Raw genomic sequence first — 23,594 nt, 5'->3', positions numbered from 1 at the left:
CTTCGAAGAAAAGTTTATTCTTATTCTTTATTAGACTTTATTCTAGTTGCAGTGTCGGTTAGAGAAGCTTGCACAGATACTGCATGGAATAAATAGTCATTATAATTATAAAATATATTTCTGTTTACATACCATACAATTTTCATAGTTCAAATATGAATTTGGATTGATATGAATTTATTTCGATTATCAAAATAATTTGTATTAAACATTTATATTTCCTCAAAATTTCTATTTTTATAATAATGACTGTGTTGAGTTGGGTAATCTATGTTATAGGTATAATCTGTGTCATTGCATTTTTCCCCCCATTACTGCTGCAAAAAGTATACAAATTGTTTGTCTCTAAAAAGTTACGTTTAATAAATTCTATAAAACTATCCAAGTTATTTTTTAAATACGACAAAGTGGGTGAACAAACATATTTTGGTCCTTATCGAACCGGATTTGCAACAAACTCGAGTGTATTCAAATTGACTTGACTTCGGCAATATGAGCAAAATCACAGAACTTATCAATATTCTGGAGGAAAAAGCGGATCTGATATTAAAATGCACGACAAACATTAAAAAATGTTCGAAGACACGTATGACGAAGGGGTACGTAGAAACGAGGTTGAATACCATCGAAGATTACTGGCAAATATTTAAAGAAACACACGACACTCTTGTGAAGTCCCTCACCAAAGAAAAAAGATCGGATATATTATATTTCAAAGAAAATGTGTATAGCAATATTGAAGAGTTATATATGGATACAACATCAGATTTAAAGGATACTTTGTCCAATTTCGTACAAACTGCAGGTACCCCCACACCAATTAAACAACAAGATTTGAATATAAAATTACCCAATATACAATTACCTACGTTTACTGGACATTATGATGATTGGCCAACCTACAACGACATATTTACTTCACTTGTTCATCACAATATCACATTATCTAAAGTTCAAAAATTACATTACTTAAAGGCAAGTGTTGCTGATGAAGCGGCTTCTCTACTCAAACACATATCAGTGACTGAAAGCAATTATGAACAGGCATGGGACATTTTAAAACAGAGATATGGTAATAAGAAACTTATTGTTAATTCACTTTTAAGAAGATTGTTTCAACAACCAAAAATAAACACACCTAATGCCATTCAACTAAAAAGATTATTAGATACTACAACTGAATGCCTGAGCAGCCTACAAAACCTTAACTTACCTGTTGAGTCATGGGATTTAATTATCATCTACATAATTGTGCAAAGACTGGATCCTGAAACACATAAAGCATGGGAAGAGTATAGTTTCCATAGAAATAGTGAAGACCTACCTACTTGGCAAGAAATGAAAAACTTTCTAGATTGTAAATTTAGAACAATGGAATTAGTAACATACACACCTCAAACAAAAGAATTGAAATCTTATAAACAAAAAACATTCCAAATTTCCACAACAGAAAAGATCTGTATTAAATGTAAAGAAAATCATACCCTTTGTCATTGTGAAGAATTTATTAAACTGTTACCAGATGAACGAATTGGTTTTGTGAAGAACAAGAATTTATGCTATAATTGCTTACTACCAGGACACCCAGTGTTTAAATGTCGACTCAGAATATCATGCAGAATCTGTGGTAAGCGACACCATTCGTTACTACACAAAACAATCAATGGATTAGAGACAAACTATAAAAAAATTGAAGACACAAACATTCAACCAGGCCCAGAGGATAATGATGCAGACGTTGCTATACTGTCGCATATGGCGACAAAGAGGTCCACAGCATTGCTGGCCACAGCATTGATAACTGTTAAGAATAGTACAGGACATTATACAGTATTGCGCGCCTTAATAGATCAAGGGTCACAGGCTAATTTTATTAGTGAAAGAGCAGCACAACTTTTGAAAGTCAAAGGAACACCCACTAAGGGGACAATCACTGGAGTTGGATCTACACAAACGGAAGTAAATCTGGCAGTCCAGCTTGAAATATTATCTAGATACAAATGCAATTTCAAGCTCAACGTGGAAGCATATGTGATGCCTTCACGTTTAACAACATACTTACCGTCCACAACTATTGCCGACTCCACACTCACCTGGTCGCATTTGAAAGGTCTCAAGCTGGCAGATCCCACCTTTAATCAACCAGGGAGAGTTGATATGCTTCTAGGTGTAGAAGTATATGCAGCCATTCTGAAAAATGAAATTATTCGAGGTCCTCCTGGCTCTCCATGCGCACAACATACAAGTTTTGGATGGATTCTCTTTGGAAAGGTACACAATGACATTGAAGAAAGGAAAATAACAGTAATGCACCACCACATGGATTTTGATGAACTGTTACACACATTATGGGAGTTAGACTATGATAATCAAAGAAAACTTACACAAGAAGAGGAACTCTGTGAGAACATTTATTATGAAAATGTTAGGAGAGACAATGAAGGAAGATACATTGTGAAATTACCTTTTAAATCATATGTCATACTAAGTACAGAAGGTAATACCAGGGATATAGCACTAAGAAGATTAACACAACTAGAGAGAAGATTACAGAGAGACATGAAGTTAAGGACAGAATACACTAAAGTGATGCAAGAATATATTGAATTGAATCATATGGAAGAAGTACCAGAAGAAGAATTAGGGAAACCCTCTGTCTACCTTCCTCATCATGCAGTTGTAAAGGATACAAGTGAGACTACCAAAGTAAGAACTGTGTTCAATGCCTCCTCAATGGGATCTAATAATGTTTCCATTAATGATGAGTTACTAGTTGGCCCACAATTGCAAGAAGACATGAGATCATTGGTTATGAGATGGAGACTAAAACGAGTTTGTTTCATAGCAGATATTGAGAAAATGTATCGGCAGATATTGGTTACCAAACAGGATGCAGATTACCAACGAATCTTGTGGAGAATTGATCCAAATTTTAAAGTCAAAGATTACAGATTGCTTCGGGTAACATTTGGAACTGCTTCAGCTCCGTTCCTTGCTGTAAGAACTCTACAACAAGTTGCAGAAGATGAAGGCAAAGATTTCCCTGAAGCAGCTAGAATGATTAAGGAAGACTTCTGGATGGATGACTTATTATCTGGTAACGATACAGTAAGTGAAGCCATTGAATCAGCAAGAAATGTCAGTGACATTTTGAATCGTGGCGGTTTCAAATTACAAAAATGGTCTTCTAACAGTATTGAATTTATGAAAAATATTTCACCTACAGAAAGAAGTACATTGATAAATGTGGATATGAACCTGGGAGGAACTGTTAGAACATTGGGGTTATCATGGAATATAGGAGATGATGTGCTACAGTATAATCTTAATTTGCCAGAAGTGCCACTTACCATTACTAAGAGAAGTATACTTGCTGAGATACAACGCTTATTTGATCCACTTGGTTGGATAGCACCTGCCTTGTTACCTGGAAAACTAATAATACAAAGACTATGGTTGAAAAGACTTACCTGGGATGAAGAAGTAGACTCTGAAACTAAAAGAGATTGGTTAGAGATGAGAAACAACTTAAATTATTTAAAGGAAATTAAAATACCACGCTGGTTACTTATTACTAGTGATGTCATAGAAGATGTGTCAATACATGGATTTTGTGATGCATCAACAATGGCATATGGAGCAGTTGCTTACCTGAGAGTCAAAACTTACAATAATGAATATAAAACTATGCTGATAGCAGCGAAGACTAGAGTCGCACCTGTTAAACCAGTCTCACTGCCCCGTTTGGAACTGTGCGGTGCGGTGTTATTATCAAAGCTCTTGAAACACATCAGTCGTGCTACACGGATACCAAGGAAACAAATCTTTGCTTGGACAGATTCTACCATAGTACTATCATGGCTTACTGGAGACCCGACAAGATGGCAAACATTTGTGAGAAATCGTGTAGTAACAGTGCTTGACAATATTGGAAATGCATGGTATCATGTACAGTCTCAAGACAACCCTGCAGACATAGCATCAAGAGGAATGCTTCTTTCAGATCTCAAAGAATTTAGTTTATGGTGGAACGGCCCTAAATGGCTCACCCATGAAGAAATATTGATGTCTTGTGGAGATAATATTTCTACTGACCTAGAGTTGAGAAGAACAATTATCAATACAAACATAAAAATAGACAATAATCATAATGAAGGAAATTATATACACAATCAATTTGAAAACTTTAACAACTTGATGGAACTACAAAGAACTATTGTGTACTGCAAAAAATTCTTGAATTTTAAACGAAGTAGCGATAACATTAGTACAAAGTGCTTCAGCCCACTGGAGTTAACAGAGGCTCTTGAAACATGTGTGCGGTTAGCACAACATAATGATTTTGAACATGAAATCCACGATTTGTTACAAGGGACTGGAGTAAGTAATAGAAGTGTACTGAAGAATCTCAATCCTTATCTAGACAAGAAAGGTCTTCTCAGAGTAGGCGGTCGATTACGAAATGCGGAAATGGAAAATGACGCTAAATATCCTATGATCATAAGTCATAAGAACCCCATTGCAACATTGATAGTTAGTGATGCACACTTGAAGACACTTCATGGAGGACTCCAACTCACAATGAATTTTGTTAGATCAAGATTCTGGATCATAAGAGTAAAATCATTAATATCAGCTACAATACATAAATGTTTAATATGTGCAAAGCAGAAGGCTAAGGTCCGACACCAACTCATGGGAGACTTACCTGCAGCACGAGTAACACCCACTCGTCCATTCCTACACTCAGGAGTAGATTTTGCAGGCCCACTACAGATTCTGGTTTCCAGAGGAAGAGGCATGAAATGCACTAAGGGATACATATGTATATTTATATGCATGTCAACTAAAGCAATCCACTTGGAACTGGTTGGAGATTTAAGCACCGAGTCATTTTTAGGATGTTTTAGAAGATTTGTTGCCAGAAGAGGTCGATGCTCCCACATTTGGAGTGATCAAGGTACAAACTTTGTAGGAGCCAGTAAAGAATTAGCTAAAATGTGGCAAGAAGCAAAATTAAGTATACCTGAAGATTTAATAAACATTTTAGCTGAAGATGGAACCCATTGGCACTTTAACCCACCTTATAGCCCAAATTTTGGAGGTTTATGGGAAGCTGGGGTGAAATCTATAAAATATCACTTAAGAAGAATTCTTGATAGAACACTTACCTTTGAAGAGATGTCCACCACACTGTGCCAGATTGAAGCCTGCTTAAACTCACGGCCACTATGTCCAATAGATCATAATGATATTGACAATTTAAATGTACTTACTCCTGGACACTTCCTCATTGGAGAAGCTCCAATCAATATACCTGAACCAGATCTTAGCCAAGTGAATGTAAACAGACTGTCTAGATGGCAACATACTCAGAGGATACTTCAAAACTTTTGGCATAAATGGAAGACGGAATATCTCACACGTTTACAACAAAGACCTAAATGGTTAACTATAAAGGAGGAGTTTAAAATTGGAGAAGTGGTTCTGATTAAGGAAGATCACCTTCCTCCAGGCAAATGGGCCTTAGGTCGCATAGTTGATAAATATCCTGGCTCTGATAACATCTGTAGAGTTTACAGCTTAAAATGTTGTGGTAAATTGATTAAGAGATCCATTAGTAGACTGTGTAAATTGCCAATTAATGAATAACTTTCATTTAACTTAAAATTTGGTTACTTTATAAACTTTATTGTTTTGTTTTTTACTAAATTAAATTTAAGTAAATCTATAAATATATTTAATACAAATAGTTAACAATTAATTGGCAATAATGGTTAAAGGATTGGTAAAGAAGGATGTTTAAAAAATAGATATTTATTCATGTAAAGTTAATGATACATTAAGAATGACCTAATGTTCATAAAATTCACCTATTTATTATAGGTTGTTTTGTACTTTCTGATATGTATTTTAAAATCTGATTTATGTTTGATATTGTAAATTCTAGTAATTTGTTTGGTTAAACTCTTGGAGCTTATCAGAATGAAAATTTACAATTTTGCTATTGTTTACTGTATGTTTCCCAAAAACTTCGTTTTTGGGGGGGCGGTATGTTGAGTTGGGTAATCTATGTTATAGGTATAATCTGTGTCATTGCATTTTTCCCCCCATTACTGCTGCAAAAAGTATACAAATTGTTTGTCTCTAAAAAGTTACGTTTAATAAATTCTATAAAACTATCCAAGTTATTTTTTAAATACGACAAAGTGGGTGAACAAACAGACTGTGACCACCCCATAAATCACAAAATTAAAAATATTAAAGATAACTTATTTTTAAATCATATATTAAAAATTATAAACAGATCGCGAATTAAAATAATATATTATGCCTATCATTCTTAAATAATTCAGTAATGAATTTTCGCATCGCCGCGCCGTATATAATTAATATGAATAATAGGGTATTGCCCACTGTGCTAAAAAAAACATAAATTATGTTTTTTTGATAGATCTACAAACAAGCAAGTGAGTAATGCTATGTTACCATAAATAAAAAGGCAAAAAAAAATTAAAGAAAGATATTATGCACAAGTTCAAATGCATATGTATTGTGCTAAAAGTAAAACTTGCTACTTTTGTGTAGCATCCAGCAACTTTGAAAAAACTAATCAGGTCACTATAATTAGTAGTTATTGATTTTGATTCCGAGTAAGTTGCACAGTTGTTAGATAATGTAGTTTCTTTTTGGAAGAATAACAATTTTCTAATCTTACACAAAAATGTAATGTTAAATATTTAAAAAAAACTTTATACCTATTTTCCTTTTAGGGAGTCGTCGTGGCCTAAAGGTTAAGACGTCCGGTGCATTCGTATCGAGCGATGCACTGGTGTTCGAATCTCGCTGGCGGGTACCAATTTTTCTAATGAAATACGTACTCAACAAATGTTCACGATTGACTTCCACGATGAAGGAATAACATCGTGCAATAAAAATCAAACCCGCAAAATTATCATTTGCGTAATTACTGGTGGTAGGACCTCTTGTGAGTCCGCACGGTAGGTACCACCGCCCCGCTTATTTCTGCCGTGAAGCAGTAATGCGTTTCGGTTTGAAGGGTGGGGCAGCCGTTGTGACTATACTGAGACCTTAGAACTATATCTCAAGGTGTGTGGCGCATTTACGTTGTAGATGTCTATGGGCTCCAGTAACCACTTAACACCAGGTGGGCTGTGAGCTCGTCCACACACCTAAGCAATAAAAAAAAAAAAAAAAAAAAAAATAGGGAGTACAAAATATTGATGTGTACAAAGTGAATGTGATTTAATAAAAATAATATTTCAATTTAAATTATGTTTTATTAAAAATTATTCTTAACATACAGGTACAAAGGTTACATAACATTAATATTTATTCCTTTTCATATATATAAGCCCATATTTAGCACATTTGTGGAAAACAGAATCAAAATAATAATGAGTTGCTAGCCATAGAAGACCAGCATAAAAGTCTTATTAAAATCTGTTCAGTAGTTTTAGAATGAAGAGTGAAAATACTTACAAAACTTCCTATTTATAAGTAAGGATTACTTATTTAATTAAAGAGTTTTGTAGGTGGCAAACTATCTAAAAACCTTCTATTTTCCACCAAGTTGACATCAATTATCCTTCCTGCATATATATTTATTGTATTGTTTTTTTTATAGTCTAACAAGGGGTGATATTACATTTGCAATTTCTGGGAGTTTGTTGAAAAATATATTGCTTGCTTGACTTACAGATAAATCGAAATCATCAGCCAATTGAGAGAATGTTCTATTTAATGTTATTCTCATTAGACATAATATAATATTTTGTTCAGAAACATTTGTATGTTTCTCAATCAAGCCTATTATGAAACATAATTCTTGTGGAAGACCAATATATAAACGTTGTTTATTTTTCACTTTAGATAAAGTTGTTAACACATTCATTTTTTCAACTTTTTAGTCTTCTTGAGAGCTATAGTCTGAAGTGCACAAGTCTTTGATGGAGTGGAGATATAGAGAGATAACTCATAGTCAACAGTTGATCCTTCTGTTGCTGGTGCATTTGACTCATCACTGTCAAATTTGTCCTCAGGAACAACAGTTTTTTTTTTGCTGGTTCTGATTGTTTACTTATACTTGCTTCAGATATATTAAGGGGTGATGTGGCAATACACACTCGCCTTGCCTTTGTGTTCCTGTGCTGGAGCTACTTGGATAGCTTTGTCATTACTACACCTATTTTCAAGTGGCTGGACAGCTGGAAATATGAAATAATGTTAGCAATTTCCAACAAACGTATAGTTTGTAAATATATAGGATTATATGTGTACTGTCGTAGTAGTAGTAGTAGTATTTAACTTCCTAGTCATCATCATCAGCCCATATAATATATCCCCTTGCTGGACACTGGCCTTCACTACCATTGAGAGGGTTTTTAGGCCTTAGTCCACCACGCTGGCCTAGTGCTGGTTGGTGGATTACACACCTAAGAAAATCCTAAGAACATTTAGGTGTGCAGGTTTCATCACAATGTTTTCCTTCACTGTTAAAGTAAGTAAGTGATATTACACTGTGATAAATTTTCATTTTCACAAACTTCCTAGTACCTTATGTAATAGGAACTGAGATCCACTTGCCCATTTTGGCTACTTCCACTAACTAACTAACTATTCTCATTTTTTCTGATATTGTTATTTGATTAGGAGATCTGTGAGTGTAACTAATTATTGACAGTTACACCTACCTTGACTACAAGATGCCAAGGTATAATAATACGACACATCTCATTTTTAGTCGTCTCTTCAATTTCCTTGATAATAGTGAGTCTTTGCCGTTTCACAAATGCAGGCCGAGGTTCACTATGAGTGAATTTTCGTTTTCTATCTGCCCGACAATCGAATTTGGATGGTAAACAGTTTGGTTTCATTCGAATTCATTTGATGGAGCTCATTATCTTGTATTGCATATAATTCTCCATGTAGTTTTCCAGCTAAAACATGAAATAATTTTCCAACAATTTCAATACATAACCTATAAAAAAAATATTAAAATGTTATTTTACTAATGTTAGGAATATAATTTCGACTGTGTCAAAATGTTATTATAATGTATACATACATTATCTCTTGAAAGATAAATAATGAACATATTTACTTATTTGTTTATATTACCTATGTGAGCTCTTAACCTATCTTTTTTATACCTTCATAGCGATAGGTATATAGGAGGATGGAAAAAATGTATTTGGGCTAACTTTACGCGAATGCACATTATTTTATTTATTTATTTTTTAATTTTTTTAATTAAACTGTATACCAATTAATTGATCCTTCAGGATTTATAATTGTTTTTTTTTTCACGATTAAAACCGCGTAGAAAGTTTAGGCATTATAGTATATATTAAGTGTATAATCTATGATTATAGTTGACGCATGCGCCATAGAATATACACTTATGGCATGCGCAGTACACATATTTTGTATACATTTATTCAACTAATACAATTAATTAAACAAAAAATGAGTAATTTCGAAAGAGAACAAACGTATTTTATATAAGAACAATCGAAAATGAATATTTACGAGTAATTAAGGACGAAAAAATATTAAAAATTGCAATCGAGGGGCTAACTTTTAGATATATTTTTAATATTTTTTTTAAAATAAATAAATGGAGAACAAACAATTATTAACAATGAACAATCAAGAACAAATGATGAACAAACGAATTAATAGAAAATAAGTAGAAAACAGGAAAAAAAAAATTTTTTGAGGGGCTAACTTCATTCACCTCCCACTCCTAATAGATCTAAAATTACTTTTTTTTAAAGGGATTTTATGATCTGGTACTAAGACCTTTAGGTCCAATCTTATTTTAATTTTAATGAAAACTTTTTAATAAAAAAAATTCCTATATATAACTTAACATAATATAAATAAATGGTGAAGATGTTGTTTCTTTATACACGTAATTCCCTATTACAAGAGAAATTTTATTTAAGGATGAAAACTTAAGAGAACCGTTATACTACACACCGCAAAATAAGAGAGAGAGTATTCTTTATTGTACACCAAAAAACAAATAAACAGTGCGATACATTAAACACAAAAAAGTACAATTGGCGGTCTTATCGCTAAGAGCGATCTTGCATAATATGCGATAAGCTCCACTTCTTTCACGTGCATCAAGTTGCACGCGCACAATATTTTATTTTGATTTCTTGGTTAACAAAACGCTAGTAAATACGGCCATTGCCAGCTGACGTGTTAAAACCGGCGCATGCGCAATGTAAGCGTGAGGTGATAGTTTGCTTATTAGATATAAAATAATTAATAATTGGGAATTTAATTGTTTTTATGATCAAACAATCATCAGTAGTCGTCGAACAAACGATAATTGATCATTTGTTTAATTAATTATAAATAAATAAAAGACGAACAAACAAACAAAAGGGAGGCCAAATTCAGTGTGCCCTGTCATTATTAGCCGTGTGATGTGTCTCGTATTTGAATCGGATAACATGATCATAGATAATACACTTAAATTCACTAATATTTGAACGTGATAATCTATGGTATTGTGTATCACAGTGTAATATTTTAAAGAATATTAAATTTAAAACCGAATTTACTACATAAAACATTTTTTACAGTTTAGTAATAATTAGGAAATCTGTCAAAAAGAATAATAACCTAAGTGCTTCACTTTGCTGTAATTCGTATTAGTTTATAAGACGACGTTTTCTGAGGTATGTTGCCTTGTCCACGATTAGTTTCTTTGTTGACGTCGAAATTTGAATTATTTCACGTCAACTTCTTGGTAATTAAAGAAAAATCGTATACATTACCACAGCTGGATTAAATTTACGGAGTTCCCGTATTCTCTTGACATCTAACCTCTGGGCTGTCATAGAAAATTTAACGAAGTTCAACTTCAGCAGTACACAATGGCTCGCGGACACCAGAAAATTCAGTCACAAGCTAAAGCTGCGGAAAAGATGTCCAAAATGAAGAAACAGCAGGGGCACAGTGCCACCGACCAGAAGAAAGCTGCACAAAAGGCACTTGTCCATGTTTGTGTGGTTTGTAAGGTAATGTCTAACATATGTTTCAGTGTAAGTGAAAGCTCTGGCAGACAGCATTTCATGGTGAATGTATTGTTACAGGCCCAGATGCCTGACCCTAAGACTTACAAACAGCATTTTGAGAACAAACACCCTAAGAACGATCTACCAGATGACTTGAAGAATATCTAACACAATCAGTATCATCTAGATTTGTATTTATTTATCACATAAAAACTATGACTTTGCCTTTTATTGTTTCTTTCAAGACATTTCAATTGCTATTCAGACTTATTTACATTGATTGGTTAATTTTAAGTGATTTATCTTAAGTGTTTGAAGATGTGCTTCACAATTATGAATTTTGGGTAATTTAGTTTACTTTAATTTAGATTAAAATTAGTTTATGAATTTACTACAAACTTCGCCAATCAGATTGGTAGGAAGGTAGAATCTCAGACGCAGTAAAATTATATAATAATCAGGGAAACAGAGACTTAAAGAAAGCACATTTATTAGAAATTGCTAAGAATGAGACTTTATTTCATATTTTAGTCAAAGAAAATAATGGTATTTTTTATATAAATATACAGAAAAGTCTCAAAACCACTTCAAAAAATGATTTTACGTACAATTTGTAACTCAACAATTAGTCAAACACACCGATAACCATACCAACACATCAGTGACAAGTTTGAAAATCACTAAAATTAAGATATGACAAATTGATCACTACCTAATATTATATACCTAGTAGGATAAAGTAGATTAGGCAACAATTAAAAAATATGCACTGTTATTTAATTATTTTTTTTAATTATAGAAAAATTTATGTTACTAATTTAAAATTTTACTGTAGTTACTTTTTATTATTAATCAAGAATTTTACTGATTTTCAAGGTGATGATGCCATAAGTGGCATAAATAATGAAAAGCCATTACCTCAAAAAATGTATCCTGTACATGGTATGCCTTTCATCATTCTATCAATTAATATAATATTGACTTATCTATCAATAACTTTTATTGATAGATAAGTCTCAAGTATTAAAGTCATTATTATTTTCATGCTTCGAGTTCAAATTATAACAATGTTTTGGGTTAATAATAAAAGCAAAACTACATTTGAGTCGTACACAGAATAAGCTAAGGTATCTGTTTCAATAAAGCCAACTATGACGACAACTGCTTCTTTCCGGCGGTGTAGAAAGAAACGGACGTTACCAGCATACACAAACCTGGAAAACTTAAAAACGAACCTGCGAGCTTCCGTCCGATCAGCCTCTACCCAGCGTGAGACTAATTAAACCAACGGCTATTACGCAAACGCCTTCATCGGCTTGAAAAGCATTCTCATCGACAAACAGTTCGGATTCCGCGCAAAACACTCGTGGGTTCAGCAAGTGCACCGCCTCACGGATTACATCTTGGTAGGGCTAAATAGACGCAGACCCGTCCCGTCAGTCTCGTGCTCATCGACGAGACTTCTCGTCGAGCTGTTTGTTTCGGTATCGAGTTGAGAGAACTCGATTTTTTTTCGGGCCGGGTGCCGAACCTCCTACGGGTACCCGCGAGTAGGTGGCGCGCGGGGTATGTGGGATTTGACAATCTGCAGATGTTGGGAGCAGACCGCGGGCCCAAGGATATTTATAGGGCCCTACCGCACTAAACGACTCGCCTGCACTCTCGTAACGTGTGTGCTAGTCGTTCTTCAATTTTCGCGTAGATCGCGGTCCGAATGGTTGTTCGTGCGTTTGCTTGTAAAATGACTTCGTCCCGCGACTGGCTAGAAGAATTTATTGCAGTGTATATTAGAACATATCGTAATGAAACTTGTCTATGGAAAATTAAGTGCTTTTTCATTATTGGCGATACCATGGACAGCAGATGTAAATAAGTATCAGTATCCATTCGTAAAAAAATATCCCGATATTTAGGAAAATACCTTTAGTTCCTTCAATAAATTAACATGGGAATGAGCTTCTCTTTTCTTTAGCCATTATTTATACCAAATACGTGTTTTCTTTTTCTTGATGTTTTCTTCTTTTTGCTTTTTTATAGCGAATAATAAACCAACAACTGCTAACGCGTCGTCAGTCGAAGCCATAGCTCAACGAATGAACAATCGTACAGTTTTCTAGTAACATGTCGGAGTACTACGAAAACTGTGCAGCTTAAACTGTACCGTCCGATCGCAACGATTTTTCGTAACGTGTGTAGCAGCCATTACACCCGACATCCGATCTGCTAAGCATTGCTCTTGCTAGAGCTAGTGTTAGCAAAATTTATTTTAAGCTGGAATAATCCCCCAAGTTACCAGCGAAAATGTATGATGATATTTGAGGATGAACATAGAGAAAAAATATTTGATTAAAATAAAATGTATATTATAAGATTTTTCATTAAAAGTTAGCCTATGGTGTCGTGAAATGGTATTTCAATCGAGGAAATTAAAAAAAAGGTCAATGCTCTTTTCTAAATAGAAACAAAATCTATGATCTATCATGCACTTTAATTCCTACACCAAATAAGTTTCATACATTTTGTTCTACACGGTAACAAAGATAAATGGAAATCTATTTGTCCAAGCAACATATCACTAGATTATTATGAGTCTGCCTAGAATCCTTTATTCAACATTTGAGAAAAAATCTAATACTATTTTAGTCAATTATACTCTACAATTATCTCATAAGAAAATATTTTTGTATCGCTACCTTTCGGAATTTGTAAAAGTAGGTGGCGTCGAAAAAGGCTCATCTATCCACACAGACTTGTCGCCGTCGAGCCAGAATTCATGAGAGTATACGATTCGAGGTTCCCTCCATATCCTGATGCAAGCTACGACGAGGGGAACCCTTGAAGGCGAGGTGTAAGCTGTGTGCTTACTGCGAGATTTTTAAAGTTCTCGATAGCGTAAAAGTTAGCCCAATTTAGTATGCAGTTGGAACAGCGCCCCTAGCGGCAAACGATCCCATTCCATTCAAATTTTAATATGAGTTAAGTTTTAAGCTAACGAGAACGTTAAAAAACTCGCACTAAGCACATTGACCTACACGCTTTCTGCCGTTAACTTCTGTATCATTTGAAGCTTGAACGCGGGTTGTTGCGCGATAGTCGTTTTTTTGGTTGGTTTCAATTTTAACTTCTAGGATTAATTGAACAAGATCACAGGAGTTTCAGCTGGTACGTGCGGGACATAGGTACTTTGCTTCAGCTGCTTCCCGCCACTACCGACGTCGTTCTATGATAAAATAGAGACGATGAGATAATCTTAAACAATTCCTTAGAGTAGCCCGATGGCCTGATGGCAACAACGTACGGTACAAAAAACAGAGAACTACCTGCGAGACCGGTTTACCGACAAATCGAACGGCCGTATTCTGTGTGGAGTCAAATGAAGTAGATACTTCACGGAAGTGCGGTGCTATTCTAGTGTGCGTGCAAACTTTTGTTTTAGATGGGGCGAATTAACCTAAATGCAACACATCTAATGGCTTCCTGATATTTCGGCGCTGTTACATACGACATGATCACAGGTAGGTCGGAGACTGTGGGGAGGATTTTAGAAGCAGAAAAATCTTATCTACCACTCTCCTTTCTAGTCCGTTTTAGGTGTTTTCTGGAACTCGATGATGAGATATTCGCCGAATTTTTTTTGCGATTCCGATATGGTGGTAGATTCAGCAAAGCCAGAGGAATTCTGGCTAGAGCTAATTAGCAAGTTCTTCCAGGTTGAGGCCTGTAAGCTCACCTACCAAACCGTGCATGGCTGAAATAGCTTCTTTAGGTGACCAGCAATTAGGTAGGCAAAACAATTCTAAATATATTAGATCGGTGGACAATCCAACAGCCTGTTGTTAAGTGGCCACCCTCCAAACCGAAATGAATGACTACTTTATGGCAGTAATAAGCAGGCTGGTGGTTAGGTATCTGTGTCAAATCAAATTAGATCTCCTGATTTGAACCTAGAATGCATTTTAGAGCTGTGAATAATAATAGCTTAAACCTGGGTAGATTATCTTTTACTCAGGTAATTTGCTCCATTTTCACAAAATATTTTAATTTTTTTTTTTTGTTTTTTTTTTTTGAATTCCATTTTTGACTAATCAATGTTATGTTCACAGCTATCACAATTTGTACAATACATAATTTTAAAAGGTAGCACTTGTTTTTCCATACTTTTTTTTCAATTTAAAATGTCACATCTTCTCATAGGACTGGGTGTGTCCGCAGGAGAGGCAGGAGCGGGAGTAGACGTCGGCGCGGGCATCGTGCGTCTCGGGACCGAACTCGTGCTCGTGTGCGGCGCGCTGGGGCGTGTACAGACTCGAGCGCACGTCCATCCGCAGCGCGCGCAGGCGGCGGACTGCGCGCCGCCCCGCCCCCGCCGCCCGCGCGCCCTCCCGCCGCGCCCGCTCCTCGTCCAGCGCCGCGTGCGAGCCCCACACCTGCAGCGCGCGCTCCTGCAGCTGCGCGCGCAGGTACAACCGCATGTCGCCGAACCGAGCGCTGTGCGGGTTGCGGCGTCGCAAACATCGCAAAGGGGGTTCTCGACTGTCCAAGTCGCAATCCTTCAAAAGGTACTCGTTCTTGGCCTCTGTGCGTGTCATGAGAGCGTGTTCTCCTTCAGTATCCCTGTCAAATTCAAAACGATATAACATTTTAGATCAAGCTGCTACACCAAAAATTATAAATTATAAAGCTAATATAACAATAGGTTGGGAAAAAAGTCTTTTCGCATTATTTATATAATAACATAGTATGTACGAATTTGTAATAAAATCTATTTGGCTATACTATTTGTATCTGGCTGGTTTTGGTAACATTAAAAGTTTAAATTTTAAAGAAGATGAAAGAAGAAAAAAAATTGCAATGTCTGTGAGAGTAGCACAAATTTGCTTTAAGCATTTTCAATCCGGAAATTTTGATGTCAAAGATGCACGTCGCTCTGGTCACCCTATTACGGATAAAATGGATCCCGTTTTTGGCCAAAAGTGGAGCAAGATCGGCATATCAGTAGTTACGACGTAGCTGAAGAATTGGGAATTTACCACAAAACACTTTTGGCGTATATGAAAAAAAAAACTGGGTACACAAAAAAGCTCGATATTTGGGTACCTCACGAGCTCACTGAAAGAAACCTAATGAACCGTGTATAACCGTAATAACTCATTTGTGATTCTTTATTACGACATAATGAAACCGAACCATTTTTGAAGAAGCTGATAACTGGTGATGAAATGTGGATCACGTACGACATGAACGTGCGAAAAAGGTCGTGGTCAAAGGCCGGTCAGGCTTCATAGACTGTGGCGAAACCCGGGTTAGCTCGCAACAAGGTGATGCTGTGTGTGTGGTGGGATTGGAAGGGTAATCCCCTTCATTATGAGCTGTTACCACCAGGCAGGACCATCGATTCTGAACTCTACTGCGAACAACTGACGAGATTAGAGCAAGAAGTTGAGAGAAAGTGGCCAGAATTAATCAACAGAAGGGGTGTGGTTTTTTATCATGATAATGCTAGACCTCACACATCTTTAACCACTCAGCAAAAATTAAGAGAGCTTGGCTGGGAGGTGTTAATGCATCCGCCGTATAGTCCTGACCTTCAGATTTCCATCTGTTTCGGTCTCTTCAGAATTCTTTAGGCAGTGTCAGGTTAACATCACAAGAGGACTGCCAAAACCAATTGTCGCGGTATTTTGATCAGAAGCCCAAAAATTTCTATAGCAATGGGATCATGTCCCTACCTATAAGATGGCAAAAAGTTATCGAACAAAATGGTACCTACATACTTTTGTTAAATGTAAATAAACTATAATATATTCTAAGGAAAGAAGACCTAGGAAGTGGGCGTGGCCTGCTGACGTAATACAGCAGCGACTTCAGACTGGTCGGAGTTGAAGAGGGGAGTTGAGGACACCACTAACATATTGCCTCGTTCACGGCCTCTTTCTGATCTCGGCACCAGGGATAGACGGACGTTGTACATTCGCGTGTCAACTTAGTTACCCACATTTTGTCATTAGTGTTTAAAATCAATAATTGTTGAAAGTTGTATTTTGTATTGTTCTAATTATATTTTTTTAATATTTTGAGTCGTGATTTCTAATTTCAGAAGTGGGATTCCTATTCCATTATCTGCCTTGGCTTTCCTGACCGTTCTACTTTAGTTTTGTCGATTTTTGTGTTTGACAAAAGAATTGTGAAATTTTATTTTTGTAAATATGTCTGATCGAAGTAAGCGTAGGAAGCGCGAGCGTGATCGTACACCTATCCCTGGTATGGAGAAGCGACTTCAAAAGATTTTGGATCGTTTAGACACTTTAGAAAGTTACAGGTTTCGCAATGATACTGAAGGTAGTACGACAACGCCGAGTGCGCGGTGGGCGCATGACGGCGCCATCGCGGCGGCAGCTGTCGCGTCGGGTGAGCCGCCTCCACCAATTGCTGTTTCAACAAACGTCGAGTCGTCCGATGCAAGTTTGAATTTATCCGTGCCGTGCTCGAGTGCGACGATCAACGGTTCGGGTACGGGGGTATTGAATGAGGTGGCTGAGAAAATTGCTAATGCGATTGGTGCAATTCCGGTAAGATCGAATCATATTTTTGTGTCGAGTTTCGATCCCTCTTTGCACGATTTTAATTTATGGTGTCATGAAGTAGACCATCTAAAACAAACTAATAGATGGGACGATCTTGAGTGCTTAGCGAGGGTAGGCAATTGTTTAAAAGGTGACGCTAAGTTATGGTTGAATGAGTGGGTAAGTAATGACCGTAGTTGGTCAAATTTCAAGCGCGAGTTTAAGACTTTGTGTCCCAAGCGGTTAGACATCGCCAATATTTTGTTCGACATTATGAAATCGGACTCTGATAACTACCCTACATATGCCGAATATGCAAGGCGTTCGCTTCTGCGGTTACGTATTGTGAACGGATTGAGTGACGAGTTAATTGCGGCAATAGTGATACGTGGCATAACAGACACTCAAATTCGAGCCGCTGCCACTAACGCCAAGTTACTGCCTGATGATTTGGTTAATTTTCTATCTATTTATACAAAGCCCACTAGAATCACATCCGTTTGTTCAACCGATTTAATTTATAAGACTACTACGAGAAAACGAGAACATGTCGTCACGAAAATTAAATGTTTTTCATGTGGAGCTTTTGGTCATAAACAGATGACGTGTCCCAAGAGTGTAAAGCTAGATAGAACTAACGCTAATAATTCACCTTTAGTAGCAACAAATTCAGATAAACTCTCACAGAGAGCAGAGACGTGTTCTTTTTGCAAGAAGGTTGGTCACAAGGTTGATGATTGTTTTTCAAAACAACGTGCCGAGTTTCGCGGCAACTCTAACTAATAATTATAAACAGGATGACATTGCTACCGCGGTTACTCAAGGTGTTTCCGTAGATATCCTCATAGATAGTGAGTGGACTCTATGAGGATATCTATTTCATTGATTTCTGAGTCTGTGAATTTGAATTTGACGTGTCATTGTCGTCAAAAACAATTACCGAGGGCTTGTAAACGCTCCGCGAGGTCCTTGCAACTCTGGCGGGTTTTTCCATCAACCTGAAAGTGTAAATTTCTCACGACTGAGGTGGAGTATTTGAGTAGGGCAATCAGTAATGGTCAGGTGAAGCCGAGCAAACACAAGGTTGAAGCTCTAGTCAATGCACGAGTACCGAGCAATGTAAAAGAAGTAAGACAGTTTTAGGTCTCTCGGGACATTTTAGGCGTCATATCTCCGGCTAATCATCAACGGCATGTATTGCAAATCTAACTCGCAAAAAGTGTACATTTCATTTGGGGTGAAGATAAAGAAAGAGTTCGAAAGGTCATTGAGCGATTAACCAGTGAGCCGGTTGTTTCTTCAAGACTATGACTTTGAGCTTGAATATCGTAAGGGGACCGCGCTATCCCATGCAGACTACTTTAGCCGAAATGCAGTCAATGTTTATGAGATACCTAAACCTTTAAATTGGGCTCAGATAGCGCAGGCCGCTGATGATGAAACATAAAATTTGCTACAAAAGTTGTGACAGATTCGAATGAGTTCAAATATATAGTTCTAATAGATGTGTTACAAAGTATTGTCTCATGTATCCCATTCACAGACAAGATGCGACGGAGTTAAAGAGAACTTTTGAAATGGCAATGTCTCTTTGTAGTCCTTCAAAATTAGGGGTCGGATGTATGAAAGTAACACCTTTGTTAATTAGATTAAAGAATTATGTTGTAAATATACATCTCATTACACCTGAAATGCACCAAAGTAGTGGTCAAGCTGAGCACTACTGCTGAACTGTAATGAATATGATTCGGGTCGAGTCTATCTTTAGACGAGAACATTGTTCTGACATTATAATATGAAAGATACAGCTCACTTTGAACATTACTGTGCAGAAATCAACCAAATATTCACCTTTGTATTTGTTAGTTGGCAGTGAGAGTGCAACGCCTGTCATACGATCCCTGGTGCGCGATGTGGCTCTGGTGGCATCGAGTCCTAATCGTGAATTCCTACGTGAACTCGCCCGACAACAAGCTTCAAACTCGCTGGATCAGAACCGTACTCGTCAGGACGCTTATGTTAACGAGCGCCGCAATACAGTGCGCTCCTTTCAAAATGGAGATCTGGTGTTCGTGCGTAAGACAAGCCAAGCTACGGGCAAGTTGGACTCAGGAATGCGAGGGCCAAGTCACTGGCTCCTATGGCAATACAACGCAGGCGGCCGCAGAGTATATAATTCTATGGCGCGGCGAGTGGACACCAGATGTGTGCACTGCATTCTCTGAAAGTGAGTATAGGTTTGTAGTGTTGTAATGTATTTGTGTAACCTGAGGGCTCTACACTCATACAGCGAGCATCCCGAGGGCTCTGCTCTACAGACACTGCAAGCTCCATGTTCTTATGGTATTTGTTCGTAGTGTTGTAATGTATTTGTGCATCCTGGGGGCTCTGCACTCTTACAGCGAGCATCCTGAGGGCTCTGCTCTACAGACACTGTGTGATGTGTTGTAATGTATTTGTGTAACCTGAGGGCTCTGCACACTTACAGCGAGCATCCTGAGGGCTCTGCTCTACAGACACTGTGTGATGTGTTGTAATGTATTTGTGTAACCTGAGGGCTCTGCACTTTTACAGCGAGCATCCTGAGGGCTCTGCTCTACAGACACTGTGTGATGTGTTGTAATGTATTTGTGTAACCTGAGGGCTCTGCACTCTTACAGCGAGCATCCTGAGGGCTCTGCTCTACAGACACTGTGATGCGTACTCGTGCATTCCTGAGGGCTCTGCACTGTACGAGGACATTGAATAATCCGGCTCTGTTCGATGTTGTGTATGTGAAGGCCATCCTGAATGGTAAGCCTCCACGGTAGTATGGTGCAAGGTGAGCGCTCTGCACCAGTACTAGAGGACTACCTGATCAGTACTCCTCTGTTGTGTATCCTGAGGGCAATGCACAACGGGCATCCTGAGGGCTCTGCCACGCTCACAAAAAGGTGACTGTGGTCATCTTGGTTATTCTCGAGAGCTCTGACCGAAGACGCCAGAAGTATACGTGTCACCTCTTACTTTCGATATCCTAGTTCTCAGTTGCTAAACGAATCGAAAAATGTCTTACAGGTGACGAGCATCCAGTTAGTGAGGCAATTGATCATGCTGAAGCTGTTGAAGATCCATTCTCCGACTCTGATCGAATAACGGGCGAGGACGCACCGCCGTCAGGAGAGGCCGTCTAAGGAAAGAAGACCTAGGAAGTGGGTGTGGCCTGCTGACGTAATACAGCAGCGACTTCAGACTGGTCGGAGTTGAAGAGGGGAGTTGAGGACACCACTAACATATTGCCTCGTTCACGGCCTCTTTCTGATCTCGGCACCAGGGATAGACGGACGTTGTACATTCGCGTGTCAACTTAGTTACCCACATTTTGTCATTAGTGTTTAAAATCAATAATTGTTGAAAGTTGTATTTTGTATTGTTCTAATTATATTTTTTTAATATTTTGAGTCGTGATTTCTAATTATATTATATTAAAAAATGTTGTGAATTTTCTTAAAAAATGCAAAGAAACTTTTCCCCAACCTATTATAATATATGGCTCTGACCTACACTCGTCACAAATTGAATAGTCAAAGTTGTCATAGAGGAAAGATTGTGGAAAGGGTCGTCCGCAATGAAGACAATGGGGTTGGTGGCCGGGGTGCACGAGGGGAGCGCAAGGCGCAACCACTGCATTCAGCTCGTGTGTCTCTTCTGGCAGGAATCCACCTCCGCATCCAAGAGTGGGTACTGGTGCGGGTTTATCTTCATTTCTGTAACAAGCAATTGTTGAGTGAACAAAGTGTGAGCGGAGTGCATGGCTGTTTGCGTGAAGGCTCACTGACCTCAGCAAGGGTCGAGAGTCACGCAGTGCTCTGGCCCGTAGACGTTGCCGTTCGATGCGGGCAAGCTGTGTGGCAGTTAATTTGTTTTTTTTCTCTTGGGATATGTTTACTTCATCGCTGTCCATGTTGATGAGACTTTCTGTAACCAAAATATTTATTATATTTAATTACTATCTTTTGTAACCATCAAACTAGCATACATTATTGCACAAATCACCAATCAAGCTTTTATCCTGGAATAAGATCATATCCTCTTAGGAAATTAGCTCAATTGCTTTAAAAAATAAAGCTGGCCACTATTACACTTTTATACATTGTATACTTTTAGATTTACCTATACTTTCTACAAGTTTGATGAACAAAGAGTTTTTATGCTCTTGTTGTGTAACAAAAATAAGATTAAGATAAGTACTACATTGGAAAATAGATTGTCACTACAATGACATACACAAAATAGAGAAGTATAAGTAATCATCTAAAGCAGCTTGTATTTGCTCCTGACCTTGCTGATATTCATGAGTGATGCTGAGCAATAACCTTCAAGTGAGCCATAAGCTTATCTGTTTCTGAGGTAAAGGGGAAAAAAGAAAAGCAGTAGCAATAAATATATAGACTACTAGCCGGCTCGGCAGACTTCGTAGTGCCTTAATCGATAAATAAAAGACCCAAGCTTTTGTATAAAATAAACTTACTTATAAAACAAACAAAACGAATCCGTTCGACGGAAGACACATCAAAGGAAAAACAAAATCATTATTTTTATTTAATTCCGAGCATGTTCATATTTAACTACCTTTTAAACCTTCTCTGGACTTCCTCAAATAATTCAAGACGAAAATTAGTCAAATCGGTTCAGCCGTTCTCGAGTTTTAGCGAGACTAACGAACAGCAATTCATTTTTATATAAAGAGAAGAAGATTTGTAACACGTTCGGCTTTCTAAACGCATACGAAAAGGCACGAATTAAAGTAGTTGATGCTGATAAGACATCTTGTGGGAGGCAACCACACCCAGAAAAGGAAAAAATTGAATTTTCTTGAGCACGACCAAAGTTTAAATTATTTAGTACTTGGAAGGTGAGCTACAGGAAGATCAAATTTCATCGGTTTAAAAAGATTCTAATTAGTAACGATCCATAAGATGACAATGATTTATAAACACTTACGTTTTAATTTGGAGTTTTTATTTTATCCTACTCGTCTATTTTATTAGTTAGTGTTTACATTTCCATATTAGGAACTATGTTTTTCATATTAATGTTTTTGGAATAATACAATATCGGTACGCGCCAATTAAGTGTATAATCTATGGTACGCGCTATAATGGCCGTTTTGACATATTTTATTACAATAGTGTCGTGAAATGCCTCGTGTCGTGGCCGAATTTGACATATTACAATAGTGCGTTAATGCCTAGTGTCTCGTAAAAAAATTAAGGAAATCTAAAAGTTTTTAGTGAAAGTAGTACCTGATCAAGAAGGTTTAATAAAATAAAAATATAAATGCTTACTTAATATATTTGAACGATCTGAATAGGTATTGGAATGAAAATAAATATACAGTCAAAACCGTTTACTGCGACATCGTTTAATACAACATGCCGGTTATAATAACCAAGAACAAAGGTCCCGGCTGAATGCCATATGACCGCCTAATTAAAAATATTGCTTTCTACGACATTGGTAATAACGACATACCTCATAAAACGACCACATTTAACTAATATTTCGGAGAATTAGATCTGTTAGAACGACCGGCTAAGCTGTATTGTAAACAATTTGAATAGGTATCCACATTTGTCTTCAATGGCTTTTAAAATCAGGAAAGAAAACAATAGGATTTAGTTTAGTGTAGGGTCTTTTCTAATTCTTAGAAACAAAACACGTGCATGCGGTAGTCAAAGCCCGCTTCTTCATATCTCTTCAGTTAGTTTGTTACTTATCTATACACAAGACGCACCAAAACTTTGTGGAATTATCGTGAAACTTTCAAAATGTCGCAAAGAAAAAGAAAACAAATTAATAATGAAGAAAAATCGCGTATTATGTAAATATATTTTACCAATAATTCCCTATCGATTTGTTTGTACTTGCACGATACACATTAAACATCACCGGTTGTTACGACTATCGGTTTTTACGACTGAATATGAGCAGT

At 37.0% G+C, this 23,594-nt stretch overlaps 4 protein-coding genes across 8 annotated transcripts; 3 read left to right on the top strand and 1 right to left on the bottom strand.

The window, feature by feature from the left end:
* Window positions 1-1,755: 1,755 nt before the first annotated feature.
* On the top strand, window positions 1,756-5,652 carry LOC119628515 (uncharacterized). The gene has a single exon (XM_038011014.1). It carries the CDS (start codon window positions 1,756-1,758, stop codon window positions 5,650-5,652), a length of 3,897 nt encoding a protein of 1,298 aa, XP_037866942.1.
* A 1,629-nt stretch (window positions 5,653-7,281) lies between these two features.
* On the bottom strand, window positions 7,282-22,817 carry LOC101744655 (DNA repair protein complementing XP-A cells homolog). Of its 5 annotated transcripts, none has more exons than XR_009973104.1 (6): window positions 22,604-22,790; window positions 21,439-21,577; window positions 21,160-21,366; window positions 9,142-15,671; window positions 8,715-8,960; window positions 7,282-8,228 (listed from the first exon to the last, which is right to left on the bottom strand). XR_009973104.1 is itself a non-coding variant. In XM_038010919.2 (4 exons), the coding sequence occupies exons 2-4, from the start codon at window positions 21,561-21,563 to the stop codon at window positions 15,236-15,238; spliced, it is 768 nt and encodes a 255-aa protein (XP_037866847.1). In that variant the 5' UTR covers window positions 21,564-21,577; window positions 22,604-22,790; the 3' UTR covers window positions 7,282-15,235. The 5 variants fall into 5 exon arrangements, 1 of the variants encoding a protein (XP_037866847.1); XR_009973105.1 differs by having other exon boundaries at window positions 9,287-15,671; XR_009973103.1 differs by having other exon boundaries at window positions 8,715-15,671; window positions 22,604-22,817.
* On the top strand, window positions 10,917-11,282 carry LOC101744125 (zinc finger protein 706). The gene is made up of 2 exons (XM_004927583.5): window positions 10,917-11,060; window positions 11,136-11,282. The coding sequence occupies exons 1-2, from the start codon at window positions 10,917-10,919 to the stop codon at window positions 11,223-11,225; spliced, it is 234 nt and encodes a 77-aa protein (XP_004927640.1). The 3' UTR covers window positions 11,226-11,282.
* LOC119628504 (uncharacterized) lies at window positions 16,520-21,060 on the top strand. Its single transcript, XM_038010918.2, has 2 exons — window positions 16,520-19,847; window positions 20,678-21,060. The coding sequence occupies exon 1, from the start codon at window positions 17,264-17,266 to the stop codon at window positions 18,401-18,403; it is 1,140 nt and encodes a 379-aa protein (XP_037866846.2). The 5' UTR covers window positions 16,520-17,263; the 3' UTR covers window positions 18,404-19,847; window positions 20,678-21,060.
* Window positions 22,818-23,594: the final 777 nt, after the last annotated feature.

The sequence above is a fragment of the Bombyx mori genome, chromosome 5 (assembly GCF_030269925.1).
Source record: "Bombyx mori chromosome 5, ASM3026992v2".
In the NCBI taxonomy this organism is placed as follows: Eukaryota; Metazoa; Arthropoda; class Insecta; order Lepidoptera; family Bombycidae; genus Bombyx; species Bombyx mori.
The sequence above is the reverse complement of the archived record's forward strand: the minus strand, read 5'-3'. Positions and strand labels throughout refer to the sequence as shown.

Coding starts and splice junctions, on each gene's coding strand:
- LOC119628515 (XM_038011014.1), top strand. CDS start 1,756: ATGGCGACAAAGAGGTCCACAGCATTGCTGGCCACAGCATTGATAACT.
- LOC101744125 (XM_004927583.5), top strand. CDS start 10,917: ATGGCTCGCGGACACCAGAAAATTCAGTCACAAGCTAAAGCTGCGGAA. Junction 11,061..11,135: donor ATGTTTGTGTGGTTTGTAAG/GTAATGTCTAAC, acceptor GTATTGTTACAG/GCCCAGATGCCTGACCCTAA.
- LOC119628504 (XM_038010918.2), top strand. CDS start 17,264: ATGTCTGATCGAAGTAAGCGTAGGAAGCGCGAGCGTGATCGTACACCT.
- LOC101744655 (XM_038010919.2), bottom strand. CDS start 21,563: ATGGACAGCGATGAAGTAAACATATCCCAAGAGAAAAAAAACAAATTA. Junction 21,367..21,438: donor GACTCTCGACCCTTGCTGAG/GTCAGTGAGCCT, acceptor TGCTTGTTACAG/AAATGAAGATAAACCCGCAC. Junction 15,672..21,159: donor TCAATTTGTGACGAGTGTAG/GTCAGAGCCATA, acceptor TGAATTTGACAG/GGATACTGAAGGAGAACACG.